The 19061-nt window shown below is 48.7% G+C and overlaps 5 protein-coding genes across 5 annotated transcripts; 3 read left to right on the plus strand and 2 right to left on the minus strand.

Annotated features, from left to right (window-relative positions):
• Positions 1-1884: 1884 nt before the first annotated feature.
• Positions 1885-5033, plus strand: C8Q69DRAFT_509781 (glycosyl hydrolases family 31-domain-containing protein; the record flags this gene model as incomplete). The annotated part of the gene is made up of 4 exons (XM_028633129.1): positions 1885-2585; positions 2653-3063; positions 3125-3295; positions 3353-5033. The coding sequence occupies 4 exons, from the start codon at positions 1885-1887 to the stop codon at positions 5031-5033; spliced, it is 2964 nt and encodes a 987-aa protein (XP_028482303.1).
• A 309-nt stretch (positions 5034-5342) lies between these two features.
• Positions 5343-7438, minus strand: C8Q69DRAFT_488305 (glucoamylase; the record flags this gene model as incomplete). Its single annotated transcript, XM_028632043.1, has 5 exons — positions 5343-5939; positions 6008-6645; positions 6702-6798; positions 6856-7139; positions 7198-7438. The coding sequence occupies 5 exons, from the start codon at positions 7436-7438 to the stop codon at positions 5343-5345; spliced, it is 1857 nt and encodes a 618-aa protein (XP_028482304.1).
• A 1010-nt stretch (positions 7439-8448) lies between these two features.
• On the plus strand, positions 8449-10433 carry C8Q69DRAFT_407339 (putative alpha-amylase; the record flags this gene model as incomplete). Its single annotated transcript, XM_028628151.1, has 9 exons — positions 8449-8610; positions 8666-8704; positions 8752-8867; positions 8927-9035; positions 9098-9326; positions 9388-9550; positions 9606-9752; positions 9811-10051; positions 10152-10433. 9 exons carry the CDS (start codon positions 8449-8451, stop codon positions 10431-10433), a joined length of 1488 nt encoding a protein of 495 aa, XP_028482305.1.
• A 290-nt stretch (positions 10434-10723) lies between these two features.
• C8Q69DRAFT_407535 (transcriptional activator of proteases prtT) lies at positions 10724-12863 on the minus strand (the record flags this gene model as incomplete). The annotated part of the gene is made up of 5 exons (XM_028628158.1): positions 10724-11322; positions 11384-11613; positions 11664-12089; positions 12148-12561; positions 12631-12863. The coding sequence occupies 5 exons, from the start codon at positions 12861-12863 to the stop codon at positions 10724-10726; spliced, it is 1902 nt and encodes a 633-aa protein (XP_028482306.1).
• Positions 12864-15902: 3039 nt separating this feature from the next.
• C8Q69DRAFT_437165 (hypothetical protein) lies at positions 15903-17144 on the plus strand (the record flags this gene model as incomplete). Its single annotated transcript, XM_028628574.1, has 1 exon — positions 15903-17144. The coding sequence occupies one exon, from the start codon at positions 15903-15905 to the stop codon at positions 17142-17144; it is 1242 nt and encodes a 413-aa protein (XP_028482307.1).
• Positions 17145-19061: the final 1917 nt, after the last annotated feature.

Here is a 19061-nt window from a genome sequence, read left to right on the forward strand (position 1 = left end):
CTTTACTACAGTAAAACCTGGATATAACGAACCTGCGTATAACGAATACCTCGACATAACGAATTTGAGACCGTGTCAAAATTAAAATCCCATACAAAAATTTCTTCTAATAGAGATAGGTATGCCTTGACATGAAGTTAATGGACCCTGAGAACAATTTTCTGCCTGAAGAAATCAGAACCAATAGACATAGATTTCAATTGGGGCGCCCCTGCATAGTTTTCACCTTCATGAGCGATTTTCACTCGCCAACAGAGAAGTTTGACTGAATCTGACGTCTGCTCCGGGAGGGTGACATTGCTTCTAGAAGGATACCTTGGAAAACGGACAAGGAGCACAAAATCCCGCACCCAGAATAATCTAGAAGGATGACCTGGGTCTTGGTGACCGGGCTGTCTCTGCGGGGTTTGTGTTGGTATTGGTGGATAGAACGCTATAACAGCTTCGATTATTGATGTATGCTGTATCTATGCATAGCTAGATGATCTCCCTTCCAGAAGAGTTCCAGGCGATCAATGTAGGTTCGTCGTTTCGAGATCGACCAATAATTAAGAGGCATTGCTAAGATCGTTGACATGCAGTTGGTTTCTACTTTTTGTGTTCACGTGCAGCGCGGGGTCTCATCCTTGCGATGCAAGGAATATGGCAGCTGATGGTTCCCAACGTCCAAAGAGAGTGAGCATCCCACCCAGTCAATGTGTATGAATACTGGACGAGTCCAGTGTAAAGGTGCAAAGACGCTCTTTGCGATATAGGTCCTCTCAATGGGGCATCAGAATGAGTAGGCTAGAAGGCAGCTGCACCCGAAAGATTCTATGGTATGGCTGTCAATCCGGGATACTCATGTCAACCGGCGACACCACATTGGTACGCAATGGCTACGGTACATTCTTTCAAGTCTATGAGGAGTCGAGGACTAACGGGGACATTATCCAGAACATTCCATCATCGCTCGACTTATGAGCCGACACGGACCGTACTTATCTCCGTACAGTGTGCAGTGAAGATGCCTCCGAGTGGGATCCGAATTTGTCTGTGCCTATAGTTTACTACTAACCAAGCCGGGCCGAACAGACAATAAAATGAAACTTGTGGCCGGCAGGCTTTGACGGCGTTTGATGGTGAAAAGCATATCAGAAGATCGACATTGCCGTCCCCGCAAGCATCGGGCAATTGTCGGGGATATAGCCAATCATTGTGCACAACTAAGAATGACAGCCACAGCATCATGGACGAGTACGAACAAGTCACTCTGAATTTTGAAACAAACTCGCACCGGATAATTTGGGAAGAGAGGGCACGGCCTCAGATTCCACGCGCGACTCAGCGGATAGGACATCTCTTTGCGTACCTGATCTTCTGTCCGTGTCCTGTCATACTACGGTACCTGCGTATTAGCATGAAGCTGCCGTCGCTCCGAGACGCAAAAGCCCCGAAAGCCGAAATTGACCAGGATAACAGATCAGAAAGAAGCGAAGACAAACAGAATACAAGTCATCTTCGAGACGCGGTTCTGCCTAAATCAGAGCTCCAGCTTCTCCGCAGTGCGCGGGCGGACCCCGCAAGAATTAATAGTTAAACTGGATCTGGAAGGTCGGTAGAAACTCAACGGAGCTAATGTAATAATTAACATGTATCGTGTATCATTACCTTTGCTAGCTTCGGGGAGAAAAGCGGGGGATCTCTCCGGGGTTTATACAATGAGGCTACAGTAGTAGTACAGAACATCTTGAGCTTTGCGGTTCGGGGACTCCCGATCCATTCTTGGCTCTGAAAGGTTATAGCATATAAGGTACGTGGATTTCCGGTGAAGAATTCGTTGCCAGCTTGTATAATGTACAGTGACGGACTAGACAGCGTCTGACACCGGCATTGATCGACGACATGGGCGGTTTCACGCATTATATGCTGGCCAGCGCCTGGCTGCCTCTGACGCTGGGAGCGGCGATCTCACCAGCTCCAACTTCATCCACGGCGTCATGGGGACCAGTATTCACCGTGCCAGCGTCCGCCGACGAGGGTGCTCAGTTGGTAGCCAACATCAATGATCCCCAATCGGTCAATGCGCAAACGGTCTGCCCAGGCTATGTGGCGTCGAACGTCCAAAACAACGAATTTGGATTCACTGCTACATTGAACCTCGCTGGAAAAGCTTGCAATGTCTATGGGACAGACGTTAACTCTCTGAACCTGACGGTGCAATACCAAGCAAGCGACCGCCTGAACATCAACATTGGCCCAGCACATGTCGATGCTTCCAACGAATCTTGGTATATCCTGTCTGATGATTTGGTCTACAAGCCTACGGTTGATGGAACTGCTTCCATTTCACAGAGCGACCTGTTGGTCTCGTGGTCGAATGAGCCTTCCTTCAACTTCAAGGTCATCCGCAAGGCAAATAAAGATGTACTTTTCAATACAGAGGGTACAGTGCTGGTATACGAAAATCAGTTCATCGAGTTTGTCAGTGCACTACCTGAAAATTACAATCTCTATGGCCTCGGCGAGAGGATTCACGGGTTGCGACTGGGGAACAATTTCACAGCGACCACCTATGCGGCTGACGCTGCAGACCCCATTGACGCGTAGGTTTTCCTCTGCAGTCTCCACTGTCATCTTCTTCGGTAGGATTTAGTTGACAGTTTGCTACAGGAACATATACGGAACTCATCCTTTCTATCTGGACACTCGATACTATGAAGTGGATTCTAAGCAGGGAACATATACTTTGCTCACCACCAACGAAACAGATCAATCAAAGGAATACACTTCTTTCTCCCACGGTGTTTTTCTGAGAAATGCACATGGCCAGGAAGTTCTGTTGCGTCCCGAAGGGATCACCTGGCGAACATTGGGTGGCAGCATCGACTTGTACTTCTATTCGGGTCCGACACAGGCTGATGTCACCAGGAGCTATCAGACAAGCACGGTTGGTCTGCCAACAATGCAGCAGTATTATACTTTCGGTTATCATCAGTGCCGATGGGGGTACCAGAACTGGTCCGTAATGGCCGATGTGGTCTCCTCGTTCGCAAAGTTCCAGATCCCTCTGGAGACCATATGGTAAGCTGAACCAGACGTTCTCATTGCAAGACTTGTCACTAACATAGTTCTCTCATTCCAGGTCAGATATCGATTATATGAATGCGTATCGTGACTTCGAGAATGACGCGGTCCGCTTTTCGTATAGCGAGGGCGCGGAATTCCTTGGACAACTACACGAGAACGGCCAGCACTGGGTTCCCATTGTCGATTCGGCAATCTATATCCCCAACCCCGAGAATGCCTCTGATGCGTAAGTGCCCCATAATATCCCCGGATGTAGCCTTATAAAAACTCACAAATGTCGCAGATATGACGTCTACACACGCGGAGAAGCTGACGGCGTGTGGATGACAAATCCTGACGGAAGCCTATACATTGGAGCCGTCTGGCCTGGTTATACCGTGTTCCCAGACTGGCACAATCCCAAGGCTCATGAGTTCTGGTCAAATGAGATCGCAACATGGCACCAGAAAGTGGCATTCGATGGCATCTGGATCGATATGAGCGAAGTCTCCTCGTTCTGTGTTGGCAGTTGCGGTACTGGAAATCTGACTCTCAATCCTGTTCATCCTTCGTTCCTACTCCCCGGAGAACCAGGAGCTGTCATATACGATTATCCCGAATCCTTCAACGTCACCAATTCTACTGAGGCAGCCTCTGCGTCTGCCGCTTCGGTCAGTCAGGCTGCGGCCACAGCTAGCGCAAGCGCATCGACGACTACAAGCTATCTTCGAACAACACCCACACCTGGCGTACGTGATGTGAACCACCCTCCGTACGTCATCAACAATGTCCAACCTGGACATGACCTGGCTGTTCATGCCGTATCCCCCAATGCTACCCACATTGACGGGGTCTCAGAGTATGACGTGCACAACCTCTGGGGTTATCAGATCCTCAACGCTACCTATCACGGCCTGCTGAAGGTTTGGGAAGACAAGCGACCTTTCATCATTGGTCGATCGACATTCGCCGGCAGTGGTAAATGGGCTGGCCACTGGGGCGGAGACAACACCTCGTTATGGGCGTACATGTTCTTCTCTATCCCACAGGCCCTGTCCTTCTCGCTCTTCGGCATTCCCATGTTTGGAGTCGATACGTGTGGTTTCAATGGGAATTCCGACGAAGAGCTGTGCAACCGCTGGATGCAGCTCTCTGCCTTCTTCCCTTTCTACCGTAACCACAACGTCCTGTCAGCAATTTCTCAAGAGCCATACGTGTGGGCTTCCGTCATTGATGCTTCCAAGGCCGCCATGAAGATCCGCTACGCGCTGCTCCCTTACATCTACACCCTATTCTACCTCGCACACACCACCGGATCAACCGTTATGCGTGCCGTCTCTTGGGAGTTCCCCAACGACCCATCCCTCGCCGCAGTCGACACCCAGTTCCTGCTTGGGCCCTCTCTGATGGTCGTCCCCGTCCTCGAACCACAGGTAGACTACGTCAAGGGTGTCTTCCCCGGTGTCGCCAATGGCGAGGTCTGGTACGACTGGTACACCCAGAGCGTATTTGATGCAAAGCCCGGCGTCAACACCACCATCTCCGCTCCTCTAGGCCATATCCCCGTCTTTGTGCGTGGCGGAAGCATCCTCCCCATGCAAGAACCCGCTCTAACCACACGAGACGCGCGAAAGACACCCTGGGCCCTATTGACTGCTCTGAGTGCAAATGGCACTGCCTCCGGACAATTATATATCGATGATGGAGAAAGCATCACTCCTAACGCAACTCTCAATGTCGACTTCGTTGCTTCTAATTCGAACCTCGTCGCATCTCCGCGCGGCTCGTGGGTGGAAAAGAATCCCCTCGCGAACGTGACTGTTTTGGGAGTTCCGACTGCGCCTTCGTCTGTGACTTTCAATGGTGCTGCTGTGCCGCGGGCTTCTGTGGCATATAACTCTACCTCGAAGACTCTATTCGTGGGAGGACTGCAGGATTTCACCAAGACTGGCGCCTGGGCTGATAAGTGGGTGCTCAAGTGGTAAGGAAGAAGAGATGGTTTGCAATTTCATAATGATAATCTCCGCTGGCATGTTATTCATCTGATTTATATGATGGGAAAATCTAGTTGGGATATATCCGAGATTCTTGAGCTAGGCTCATGACCTTATTCAAATGAAATGTTTGTCATTGCTAGCACAGGTATTTAGATGCTTGTTATATATGGAGATCAAAATATATACTCGATGCATATCGACATCAACATACTGCCTATCTTGATCAATATCCCGCTTATATCTGGCTCGTATATTTCCCATGCTTTCTCTTGGAAGCAAGCCAAGATTTTAAATATGTTATCTCCACGTATCATCCACTTCTGCCGTAGTAGTCCCGCACTTCTGAGGAACATCGTGGTCTCGATTCGGGTCGCTCTCCCACACGATGCTACCATCTGTCTCCTTTTTGATATACTTATATTCAATAGACTCACCAGCAGGCAAAGTGACAGTTCCGTACCACAGCGGATTACTACTTGTGTACTCGTCCGCGCTCAATGCGACAGCCGAATCCGTGTCCCATGATCCGAGCGCGGACACGGAGCCGACTACGTAGACGTTCTCACCGTAGTTAGTTGTCGCGAGAACGTCGAATGTCACCGCCACGGCGGTGGGCGTGGTAGTGCATGAACCTGTTGTCGTTGCAGTGGTACTGCCGCCCCAATTGGTGTTGGTTGCTGTGCTGTAGGGTCCTGTTGCGGAGGTGGCTGAACAGACTGACGGGACGCTGCTGGCTGATGTCTCGCCCCAGGAGGCTGGCACAGTTGCGTTTCGTCGGGCGGCGGCTGTTAGGAGGGCGGCGTATGACCAGGTCAGGTCGTCTGCTGAGAGGGGCGTTCCGTCAGAGCGGGAGAATTGTTCCGCAAGGGCTCCAGACGATGGGGTGTATTTTTGCTATGATGCTAATCAGTATCTAGAACGGGTATATGTATGTTGCTAGCGGGTTCGAGAAGCAGACTTACCGCTATATCCATATAGCCGTCCGCATATGTTCTCACGGCGGCTACAATATCACTGTACGTCGTAGAGGAGGACTGATACGTCCCGACCGCGGCGTCTGAGTAAACATCTTGGAAGAACGCCAGACTCACGTCCGTGATTGTCAACTCGCCTGCGCGATTCCATTGATACAGGGCATCGTAGAGTAGTTCAGCAGCTGCAAAGGTACACAGGTACCACGGGTTTCCACCCTGGTACGTATCTTCCGGATACCTTCCAACCGCTACAGCCTGACCTTGCGCGATGCCCGAATTGATCGAGTACACGGACCGGAACGAATCCGTGACTACTTTGTGATTGGCCAGCGCACGCGCAGAGCACGGTTGGAAAGTGGAATCGTCGCAGCCAGCATCTGGGTCGAAGGTATGGATGCTTCCTAGGAGAGAGTTCGCATCTTTGCCGGACCTGCTACTGCCGAAGTTGGCAAGGACATAGGATCCCGTCCAGTACGACTGTAGGAAACAAAGGACCTGTGGCGCCTGCGAGATACAATTGGAGCAGGTGTGGCCAAGCTGTTCAGCCAGGGAATTACCTTCGACTAATGCGCGGTGCTGGACAGCCGTGGTAAAGAATGATGAGCCAGAGATTTCTTCCCAGAGATCTTTGTGGAGATGTCAGTCCGTCTGTCTCTGGAAAGTAACTAAGATAGGGTCATACCGTATCCGGTGGAGTTCCAGTATTGGGTCACGTAAGACAGATCATTCTGAACAATGGGCCATATGATCGAGTCAGCAAGTGAGGTCTCGCCGTTTGCCTAGGATATAGCTGTTAATACTTCGACCTAATAACCAGCAACGAGGATCGTATTTACAATAAGCCACTTTGCATATGCAATCATCGCCGTTGCTCTCAATGCGGGCCCGTCTCTCTGGGGACGACCCCAGGAGCCGGTGAACGCAGTCTCGTCAACATTGAACTTTGGTTCCCCGAGCCCACCGGTAGATAGGTCGCCAGAGGGGTTAGACACTGTCTGCAGGTACGCTTGCGCACTGATGTAGTTCTGGATGGTGGATTGCAGATCAGTGTTGCCAGCGATGAAGGTGTCAACCAGACACTTCAGAGTCAATGCCGCATCACGAGTCCAAGTATAGAAGTCTATGGTCTTCGTTAGCTGCGGGTAAGTATTTCGTGAATGGTTAAACCGATCACTTACAATCGGGATTCGATTTGCTTGGACTCGCGATGACAATACCAGAACTCGCTCCAGATGCATCGGCCCCGTCTGGTCCAATGTTGGTCAGGACACCTTGCAATGCATATGGACTTTCTGTCGCGAGCCATGAATCCAGAGAACCTGTAGCTCTCGGGGTAACCGGGGCCCGCGGCGGTACCACCGCAGTTGTTCCCTGGATGACCGAAACGGCGGACAGTATCTGCGCAAGATATTTTAACATAGCTGCGATCTAAACGATAGCGACTTGTTATGCCCGACAGATAGCGGAACGATCCTTGAAGGTCTCTCCATGTTGATCGCTGATCGTCGCTTTATAGAGCGTTGTTTGGATGTACCTGACAACTCATACCCCGCACTCTCAACCTGACCTCGTGGTATAATGCAGGTCGCGAGCGATCGAGGCCAGAGATGAGATTGGTGGCTTGTGGCTTCACATGCAGTAGGTAAGTTGCCTGCATTTCCAGTCTCTTCTTGGCCAGAAACTAATTTAGAAAAGGGGCATGATCTGACCACATCTTGTTATAGATCACTTGCAGCTTAAACGACCCTTAATATCTTATGTTACAGCAGGAGTGGAGCTAAAAGGCACGCCTCGGCGCGGAGAATTCCACAAAGCACCAAATAACATGTACTAGTATCAACAAGATCGAGCAGCTAACAGGTTCTGTCGTTTTATTGAAACGGTGTTATTGTAGGAACATTCCACCGAATTGCTTCCGGTGTTTATCCGCCCCCTGTCGGATACATTAGCGTGTTTGCAGGGTCTAGAAGACAGGCAGACTACCCATATCTCGATTATTCTCCGATGCATGAATATCCCCATGTCTTTACAGACTGCTACACTGTCCTAGTTGCTGAGTAGGATGCGCGAATTTTCAGTTTCTATCCCGTCTCATGAGGAACCTGTAAAGTTCCTTCCTGATTTGGATATGGCTGCGGTTCCGGCTTCCAAAGCGCGGTCTTGCTGATCCTCGCGAGCGTGGAGTTTACTACTGGAATCTCGGATCGGTGGGATGATGAGTTTCCGTCTTCTAGAACTATTTCCATAAGGTGCATGACCCTGGTCGAGTCTATTCCGCTTTGTTTCAAGAAGAATTGAGATGGTTACTAATTGTGAAAGCAGGCGAGACTATAAAATCTCATGAAGACGGGGAGGACAGAATATCGCCAATTCGTACACGAGATATCATTTTTATACCTTCTTCATTTGACGTTCTCAAGGGCGTCAAAATGTATCGCCAGTCTTTCTTGGCCCTTATCGCCTCCTTAGTTGGACTCTGCATCGCAGCAACACCTGCCGAATGGAGAAGTCGGTCTATATATTTTCTCTTGACTGATAGGTTCGCAAGGACGGATAATTCAACGACTGCTTCCTGCGACACTAGCGCAAGAGTATGTTCTACCTTGTTGGAAAGTTCACTGGGTTCTTATATAACAACTAAAATAGGAATACTGCGGCGGATCATGGCAGGGCATAATAAACCAGGTAAGTAAAGCCGTCACGTTATTAGAGGGAGATTCTAATATCATCAGCTTGATTATATTCAAGGCATGGGTTTCACTGCCATCTGGATTACACCCGTCACAGAACAATTGCAAGGCGATACTGGAGATGGAACTGCATACCATGGATATTGGCAGCAGAAGGTGTACGTCTCTTCATAACCCTTGAGCAGCTCGGTTGACACAGTCAATTAATAACTTACAGCTACTCAGTCAATTCCAACTATGGCACGGCCGATGATCTGAAAGCCCTCGCGACAGCCCTACATGATCGGGGCATGTATCTCATGATCGACGTAGTTGCTAATCACATGGTGAGGAGACCAACAACCATCAACATTAACAATTGACCAATTGACCAACGAACACATAATAGGGATACGCCGGTTCAGGAGATTCCGTAGACTATAGCATTTTTGAACCTTTCAACAACCAGGAATACTTTCATCCATACTGCGAAATTTCCAACTACAACAACCAAACTGACGTTGAAGACTGTTGGCTGGGCGACACCACAGTTTCCCTACCAGACTTGAACACAACCAGGTCAGACGTGCAAGATCTGTGGTATAGTTGGATTGGTTCTCTGGTGTCTAACTACTCTGGTAAAGTTGATTGGACTCTTCTGCTGGCAATCGGAGTATACTGAATATTCTTTTTCTGCAGCCGACGGTATCAGGATCGATACTGTGAAGCATGTCCAACAGGACTTCTGGCCTGGCTATAATGATGCCGCAGGTGTTTACGCGGTTGGGGAAGTGTTCGATGGTGACCCATCATATACGTGTCCTTACCAGAACTATTTGGACGGACTATTGAACTATCCAATGTGAGTGAAGAGGAGCTTTGTTTTCTATAGGCGACATTCTGATGCGCTGAGGTAGATATTATCCTCTCCTTGGAGCCTTCGAGTCCACCAGCGGTAGTATTAGCGACCTCTATAACATGATCAACACCGTCAAGTCCGAGTGTGCCGATTCAACTCTTCTGGGCACATTTGTTGAGAACCATGATAACCCCAGATTCGCCAGGTAAGGTCCCTCTGAGGAATGCATCGTTATATTGACCATCCCTAACTGCGACATCTAGTTATACATCCGATTACGCCCTCGCGAAGAACGCAATTGCATTTACGATCTTGTCAGATGGTATCCCGATTATCTATGCGGGTCAAGAACAGCACTACAGTGGTGGAAGCGACCCTGCCAACCGCGAAGCTACCTGGCTTTCGGGATATGACACAAGCAGTGAACTTTACACTTTCATTGCGGTTTCGAATGCCATTCGCAATCATGCGATAAACGCCGACGATGGCTATGTCACTTACAAGGTGGGTGGCATTAGTATTGCGGGCCTACTTCCAGAGCAGCTCTCTTTGATATCTTTCCCATTATAATCAAATAAACATAGAAAACTGACGATCAGAATAGAATTACCCAATTTATCAAGACGACACCACCATTGCCATGCGTAAAGGAAGCAATGGCACCCAGGTGGTCACCGTGTTATCCAATCTTGGTGAATCGGGGAGTTCGTACACGCTGTCGCTATCAGGCACTGACTACAATGCGGGCCAGGAGCTAACAGAAGTCTACACCTGCACGAGCGTCACGGTCGACGAGAGCGGCAACGTCCCTGTTGCGATGGCAAGCGGGCTACCGAGGGTATTCTATCCGACTGAGAGTCTGAGTGGGAGTGGTCTTTGTCAGTGAAAGATCGTTGATCTATGGAGGTCACTGTGTAGCGTGCTAATTCAAAATATGTTCGGTCCTCTATGGGACTGCCTGTCGTTCCCGGAGCATGCAAGAGGACCTATCGATCGCCATGATGATTAGACGTCGTCATGTTAACTATGAAATGTGAATTTTATGGTCATAAACTCGTATCCATTTCTTTTTGAGCTCCACGGTGGGTGGGCGTGGGCAAGGAATACTAACACTGGGAGCCTAATATGACGGCCAGCGCCATGTGCGGAGTGAATGATCGTCAACTATGGTAACATTCAGTTATTGCAAGGATAGGACTGCAGGACTGTATTTGCCATTCCGGTAGTCATGGGGATATTCCCGTACACCGGGCCAGGAACAGACTGCGATGGAACGAAGCCAGCGAGCAGCTGCTCCAAGGACCCGTATCCCTCCGGTAATGTGTCCATCAAAGATGACATGAATTCGGTGTTTTCCGTGGTCACTCTGCGCGAGTCCGCAAAATCCTCGGTTTTGGTCACGCTAGATGGCTGAGGTACAATCTGGGTTGATCGTCGCTTGAGCTCGTTGATAATGCATGCAAACCGATACGCTATGTGCTCTTCATTCGGAGACAGGTGGATCAGAAATGCTTGGATCTGGTCAATTAGAGGATCCATGATATTGAATTCGCAGAGAGTCAGTGCGGCGTAGACGACCACGAAGAATATGTGGTCGATAAAATCCACGGCGATGTATGGTTGAATCTGGAGAAATCTGGAAAGAATAGTACGGGAGCTCTTCATGATTTCAGGCAGGAGTCTTTCGCGGTCCGGTCTTAGCTTCAAGGACGTTCGATATAGCAATAACTGACAGAACCGCAGACCGAGGTCGAGAGTTGAGTGAGATTCATCTGCTGCAATCTATAAGCGCCTGGAACAATATTGGTATCGAAACGAGGAGGAGAGTGTTCTTACTGAAAAGATGCACCCAATCCGCTTTCCATCTTTCGATCTCATCATACTCTATCTCTCCACGTTGCATGCGCTGATTGTTGTTCTGAAGAGTCAAGGTGACAGCGTACAGCTGAATCTCAGCCACCATTTTCCCGTCATCGAATCTTGCCCCTGGGTGCTCAAGGATCCGAGAGCAATGATCTAGATACTTCTGTTGGAGGCTGAAAGGCCGTGCATTTCCAATAGCGAAGCTGCAAGGTGTTAGCAACTCCTCACGTCTTGAGGTGCAAGGTTGCCATACTGTAGCTGGGTCAAACATAGAGCGTTCCACAAGCGCAACTTCTTGAGCATATCATCAGTTACTACAGGTTCTGCTGGTATTCGATCCAGGAATTCAAAGGCTATAATGGCGTGGTTAATTGAGATTCCGCTGAGTAGCCAGCTATCCATGGGAACTTCCGTCTGAACAGTAGCCGTCCAGAGGCAAAGGAGCGTCAACGCTTGAAGAGATTCGTACTTTAGAGGAGGTGCACTCCACAAGACACTCGCTGAGAGACGCCGTACTTGAAGGTACATGGCATGGATTACCGGTAGAGGAATACCCGGCACATAACGAGAGGCGAACAAACAGGCTGTGCTAAAAAGGAAGGGTTCATTCTGCCTGAGATTTTGCGGGAGGTCGGAGACATCATGCACGGAAATCCAGGGACCAAAATGTTCAACAAATCTTTTGCGTCCGATTAGTTAGAGTGTTCGACAGAGTTCAATAACAGGAGGTAGCTTACAGCTGTATGAGTCTCTTGGCCAGTTTCGAATCAATCAGTCCTTTTGATACGATATCCCCTAGAAGATGGGCCTCCGATGCGAAATCTTCTTTTCGTCCGAAAAACTCGGACTGCAATTCTCTGATGAGATGGACGGGCTTCGGGACATACAGAGAGAGGTGGACACCCTCTTCCGACCGGGAGTCATCTAGTTCAGTAGTTTGGGACCATCCCGTTGACCGCGACGCCGGGCTGTTGGATGGATTCGGGAATCGTTCGATCATCTGGCGCATCATGTTGGTTAACTCTCCCATGCTCCGCTCCAGGGAGCTCAGTCGATCTTCAATCGAGGCGGGAATGACCGCTGCCGCCTCTGACCAAACCAGCGCATTTTCCTGATAGCGCTCGGGGGTCTCTGGGAGCTCACAGTCGATCCTGCAGAGCGAGTTAGTTCTCTTGAGAAAATGCCAACGAGATGCTGTACACGCGGTACTTCTTTCTAACCTCAAGGACAGACAACGACGGCAAGCATGACTGCGCGGTTCGAGATCACAGCGGGTCTTAAGCTTGCGACAGGTATTACACGCCGTCATGGATCGTCGGATCCGACCTTTTGGGCGAGCAGCATCGTCCCCGGTGCTTTCAGGCTTGATACTCCCGCTCTGGCTATTATTATTGTTGCCATTCTTCCCCTTCCACAATTGGGAGCCCTCGTTCTCCGATGGAGACTGGGCCATGAGCGTGGCTGATTCCCGGCAGCCCCCGGTCAGAGGAGTCAACATATGGCAAGAAACAAATGGAGTAATAGTTACTCCAGAACTCAGGATTCCGTGACGGGAGTCGCTCTGTCTCTAAATAAAGATACGTAAGCAGAATGAGATTCTGTGAGGAGACAGCCGCTATTATCAGTGCGGGCGGGGTCTCTGAAGAGCCACCAGGGGCATTGGCGTCTTGTCCGTCGACTCGCGGACAAATTTGGTACTGTTCAGATATGGGGATGGTTACAGTGCGCCAACAAAAAAAAGCTTGACAAGATAGGCGGAACGGAAGCTAGCGGGTCTTTTATCCTGTCCCTTTCTGGAAGAAATGAATCTGAGATCTTGATTATTATTGCTCGCGGATGGTGCAAGAATATGTGAATGGCTGCACATGGAGAGGATCGCGCTTTTTCTATTTCCTTCTGTGCTAACCATGGGCGATAGTTACTGTGTGATTATTAGTTGGTTCTTTTCATCTTTGGCGCCGCACGTTCCCCGGCCAAATAGCTAGTAAAACAAGCCATGATATCTCTGGGCATCGCGGAGAGCCGAGGTGTGGCTTGCACCACGGCCCGTCATGTCCATTATTGGCCTGGTCTTAAAATCTTCTAGAATATGACCAGAATGCGGCACATTTCCACGACGGCCTTCTGGTTGGGCGGACCCTGCAGTGTTATCAGCGTCGTTCCCTTCCAAGCGTTATCGCCGTTCGCTTGGGAAAGTTATATGTTGCAGTGGCAGAAGGGACGATATCGTTTACCACAGCATATGATTACGGCAGTATCAGATCGGCTATCGACGGATATTTTAAGTTGGTCCCATCTTCCTTGCGCTGCACAGTCGTTGTGCCACCATGCTCGACAGTATGCAACTATCACCGTTGCCAATCGATCCGGGGCCATTCGGCTCCATGGCGTCATTCTGGTTCGGGAATACATCCATTGCAGGAAGTCCGAGGTTTTCAAAGTGGTCCATAAATAATAATGACCCCCACGAAGGATGCGACCGACTTGGAAGGTCGTATCATCATCCCCGTCCCAGTTAGCACACACATGCATGTGGCTTAAACTCTCTAAAGGGGGGCGTGCAACCCTTTGGTTATCCCTGAACGATGACCGAGAGAATGATCACTTTCTCTTGATTCTAAATATTACCAGGTACTGCGCATGATCTGGACTCTCTGGACCCTGGTTTTATGGCCTATATGTGGAGGTTCTCCAGGGTAATCTCACTGCAGAGGATGACTACACCACAACGCTGAGCCCATCGTCGAATCACTTATAACATGCTCCCTGGAAGTCCTGTCGGTATGATTTATGATGGCAACAAGACAGATGAAGGCTCAGAGTCGATTATGTCTGAGATCTCCGTCGTATTATTACCTACACCTTGTCCGGCAGATCTACAGTTTGCAGATCGCTATGGATTCGATGATTCAAATGATCCGAGGGGCCACCTGGGGAAGATACTTATGCAAAGACCCGAAACGCACGATGCAACCCTGGCAGAACACTATGGAACTTTCCTGCTAGGCGCCGTCCAGAAGCAGGCGAAAATGAATCGCGCCGCCAATAGCCGAATTCGTATTTGAGTTGGAACCAGAATATCTAGAAGAAGTCTATTAGAACAGTGTTTCAGATGCCTTGTATTGTGGGATGACATCAATGTTCCAGGGGAAAAGAAGGCATCCTACTAACTAGACACTGTGCAGAAGTTGGTGCCGACCGAACGTTCTTTTTTTTGAGTGGAATCTTATACACGCCTATGTCGTAATATTCATTTGTAAGGTTATCTGCCTTTCTAGAGTTCTCATGCACATAGTTTATTTGGAGGACTTAGGCATTGCGAGACTGGAGAGAATGACGGAATAAGGGAATGGGAACACATATAGTGCACTATCTGATTCCAATTTAGTAGTAAGCTGCTTAAACCAATATCTATATCGGCTTCGCATCTTGTCGCAACACATGTGGAATACTTCTCTTTTATTTCACGTCTACAGCCAACTGTCATGCCAGCCAAAGCTACCCTAGAGATGGCGATGCAAATGTCTTTATCGAGAGTAGCGCTACTCACCAGGAACTGATAGGACATAAAGAAGGTAGCATACATCGGAAGAAAAGATGTCGTCGAGACGGTTGGGCCGAGCGACAGTAAATTAAGACTACTCGCATTTTATCGCTGGCAGCACTGGATCCGTATATAGAAGTATTCACGCTGACTTGAAAAATACAGTCCTCCATGTCGTCCACAGAGCCTACCTATGTATTGGCAGATCATAGCCTCGGTTGACTAACTATATAGATGGAGGCCGAACGGAACTCACATTAAATAATCTAAAAGAGAGCAGAAGAATCATATCATGCCTTAAAGAAACCTAAAAAGCAGGATATTGCAGACATTTTACTTAGAGTACATTGCAACTTCATCTGCAACATGTCTATAACCCTCCTTTGTCCCCTTCTAACGAGCAAGACTTTAGTCCTCCAACTGAAATTATCTCGAATATCGCTCGAGACTATGAACCCACATCTATATTCGCCTCGATAACTTATAACATCTATCGACAGATGGCCCCACATTGCACAGAGGTCAAGCTTTATTATTGTTGCCCAGCTTTTTACTGAAGCCACACATTGGCACAACAGCAAAAAGCTTTGATCGCTTAGAAATACAGTCCACTTCATTTTAGAGAGCTCTCAGGAATGTCCAATTGCGTGCTGTGAAAAGCAGATATTGTTGGTCTCGTCAATAGTACATATACTTAACTTCCCCACATCGGATGCGGAGACAGTGACGAGGGGCATCCCGACCTGATGCGGGACCAAAAGAACATATCCAACACAAACTTACAATAGCAGTAGCATCGGCCCCGCGGACAGGTCTTGTTTCTTTGAGATCCTCTATTGTTGTTCTTTCTTCATACTCCCTTTCCTTTATTGCGCAGTTGGATACAATACTCTTCTTTTCTCTGGAGGAGACGTTAACAGATTTTGTATGAAGACGGCTGTAAGAAGAATGGCGAATTTCTTCTCCCAAGAGACCTTCCGTCAGGCATACCCTGACCGGCCATTGCCGATGCTCAGTTATGGCCTTCGATTCCCCGAGGCTTGTGCTCGACATGTTGATCGTCTGGGATGCACGAAAACCTACATTCTCTCCTCAAAGTCATTGGCTACCAAGACCGACGCTCTGAAGCGGCTTCAACAGAGCCTTGAGGGGAAACTCGTCGGAACTTTTGTTGGAATCAGCTCTCACACCCCTCTTATAGAGGTTCTGAAAGTTATCGAGGATGTGCGGAATCTCGGAGGCGTTGATTGCCTGATTACCTTGGGCGGTGGTAGTGTCACGGACGCTGCGAAGGTGGTTCGATTCGCCCTCGCCAACTCAGCATATACGGCCGATGAAGTTGATACACTCTGGGGAGGACATTCGCATAACCCACGGCAACGAGATGTGCTTAATCCCCCTACCATCCCGCTGATTCATATCCCGACCTCGCTATCTGGCGGTGAGTATCAGCATATCGCCGGTGTCACGGATGAGAGGACACATGCGAAGCGGACTTATGAACCGCACGTTGATCCAACTCTGGTAATTCAAGATCCAGAGCTTTGTCTGCATACTCCGGCCTGGTTGTGGCTCAGTTCCGGTATCCGAGCCGTCGACCACTGTGTGGAAACTCTCTGCTCGTTGCAGAGCAATGAGAAGGGAGACTCAGAAGCCAAGAAAGGTCTGGTGAAGTTGGTGCCTGGGCTTTTGAAATGCAAGCATAACCCCACTGATCTCGATGCACGCCATTTATGTCAGCTTGGTGTCGTGGAAGCCATGGCTGCTGTATCCAGCGGCGTGCCTCTCGGGGCCAGTCATGCCATTGGCCACCAATTGGGTCCTCTGGGTGTCGGTCATGGCGAGACGAGCTGCATCCTTCTCCCAGCAGTCTGCAAGTATAATGCATCGAAGGGCGCCAACAACGATCGACAGGAGATCTGCAAGAAAGTGCTGTTGGAGGACGAAACCGTCCAGTCTACCCTGAAGGCTCGCAATGTCTCCAATCCGGACCTGGGTGATATCCTGGATGCAGTCATTCGCGAATTGGAGATGCCACGATCTCTGAAGGACGTGAATGTTGGAAGAGACAAGTTGGATGTTTTGGCGACCAACAGTCTCCATGATCTTTGGATCAAGACCAATGCAGTTCCTATCACGGAGAAGTCGCAGGTTATGGAGATTCTGGAGATAGCGGTGGGAGACCAGTGATGAACTGTGGATACTATGCCCTAAATTATTATGTACTATGTATAGATGCGTAGTATCAAAGCAGAATAAATGTTCCGAAAACAGTTATTCTAAAGAGGAAGTGGGACATTTCTCCATATCCCTGTGATGTCAACTGGTAGTCACAGTTGTCCGTACTATATACATGGCAAACCGTTATTAATGTGGTCATATCCCTTCTACAATCGCTGTAGCTTTATGGAACTAGTAGTGTATTGTCTTGTATAGCGGACCAAGGAATTTATCCGCTGCAGTAACCTCTACATGGAAACGGATAGTCAGGTAATATCATACCAAAATCTTCCTCCACCGATTCTATCACCGATTCTATCTGGCATTAATTATCAGTTGCAGAGAAGAACATATCGTTGCGGTTCAAACTGCTTTGCTTCCAGACAACCTTTCAATGTGAGACAACAGTTATATCCCTGGATACAGAGGAAACTTGCCTAAGATGAGAGTATGAATATGCATATCAACTATCCAAGAACGGACTTGAGACCAAATATTTGAACACTATCCTATGTCCTAATGGAGACAGACATATCCTTTTCTGCTTTCTTAAGAATAGAACATAGTATGATCACAGGCTGACTACAAGGGCTAAGGTCTGAATCCTTGCAGTTTGCTGTCGCTCCTACCTTCCACTAAAGAGTCAAATAGTGAAATAGCCTCACAAGCAGTGACTGTAGGAAAGTGCCGCATCCATAGATAGGGAGAAATGAGACGATAAGTGTGTTTATCAAACACCGTATTTTCTAATTGTCGTAATCGGGTTAAACCAGTAGCAATTGCTGCTATACAATTTGGAAATTCGACGACAGCAAGCAGATGCCAACGCTTCCTGTCCGGTCACATGAGCCATGTGCATCTTTCTAGCAGGTCGATGACGCACCGGAGCACAGGTATCAGAGCGGATGACCGCAGATATCAGGAATGGCACACGTGGTTCCAAAAGTGCAGGTTAATGACACACTAGGAAGACAGTTATGACGCAGACTCTATTCGATACATTATTGCATTGGTGCAGATATGACAGCTCGAGACACAGGAATGTGCTGCTGCATGTGGGTTCCAAAACCTGGTGAATCAGATCGGTCTCACAGTAAAATCATATCGAGATTCTGCTTCAACGCCTATGATCTATCATATCTGATCCGTTGGGAGAACTTATCTGCTCTGGGGGGCGCCATTATCAGATAGAAAATATGCGGGACGTTGGGACTTGTCGGACAATGCAAGCGATACGATCCTTGCTAAAGCCTGAACTCATTCATGGTCTGCCTGTATCGATCTCGCGTCAAGTACAGTTAGTCTATACGATAGATGTGAAGTTACACTTGAGCCCTTCAGGATGGCCGTACTGGTAGAGTTAAAAGGGGGTTTCAGCGGCAGCTCATCAATATGCGTCTTTACACCAGGCAAGATGGTAAGAAGGGACGTCACCAGGTGATGGAGACTAGGTTTGACCCCTTGCTATCGAAACGTGCTCTCTGTCCATAGAAGAAATCTTTTTCTAGATCTCTTTACTGATGTCTGCTGAGCGAGCCGAGCCCGGTCTCCTGCCGCTCTGAGGCCGCTCTAAATCTCATGATCGAGACTATAGATCTTGATTCAAGTCGTCACGATAGCTTCCGTTGCTCATCAGACCCATAGGTCTCAGAAAGGAATGGACTATGTAAGGTTCAGGATCAGTATGTATGCAGTCGTGGAGTCACAGATGGGGAGGACCGAGGCTTTCCCAACGAGTCTCTTCGAGATCTCCATAAAGGAATAGTAAATTCGTACTGTGTCGCAGATCTCTAGGTTTCTAGAGAAGTCAATCGTTAGTGAAGCGGACAAGTCAAACTACCGTGATGCGCGATTTCGGCACGGCGGCACAGCCCCTTTATTCCAGAA

The sequence above is a fragment of the Paecilomyces variotii genome (genome assembly GCF_004022145.1).
Source record: "Paecilomyces variotii strain CBS 101075 chromosome Unknown C8Q69scaffold_12, whole genome shotgun sequence".
Taxonomy (NCBI): Eukaryota; Fungi; Ascomycota; class Eurotiomycetes; order Eurotiales; family Thermoascaceae; genus Paecilomyces; species Paecilomyces variotii.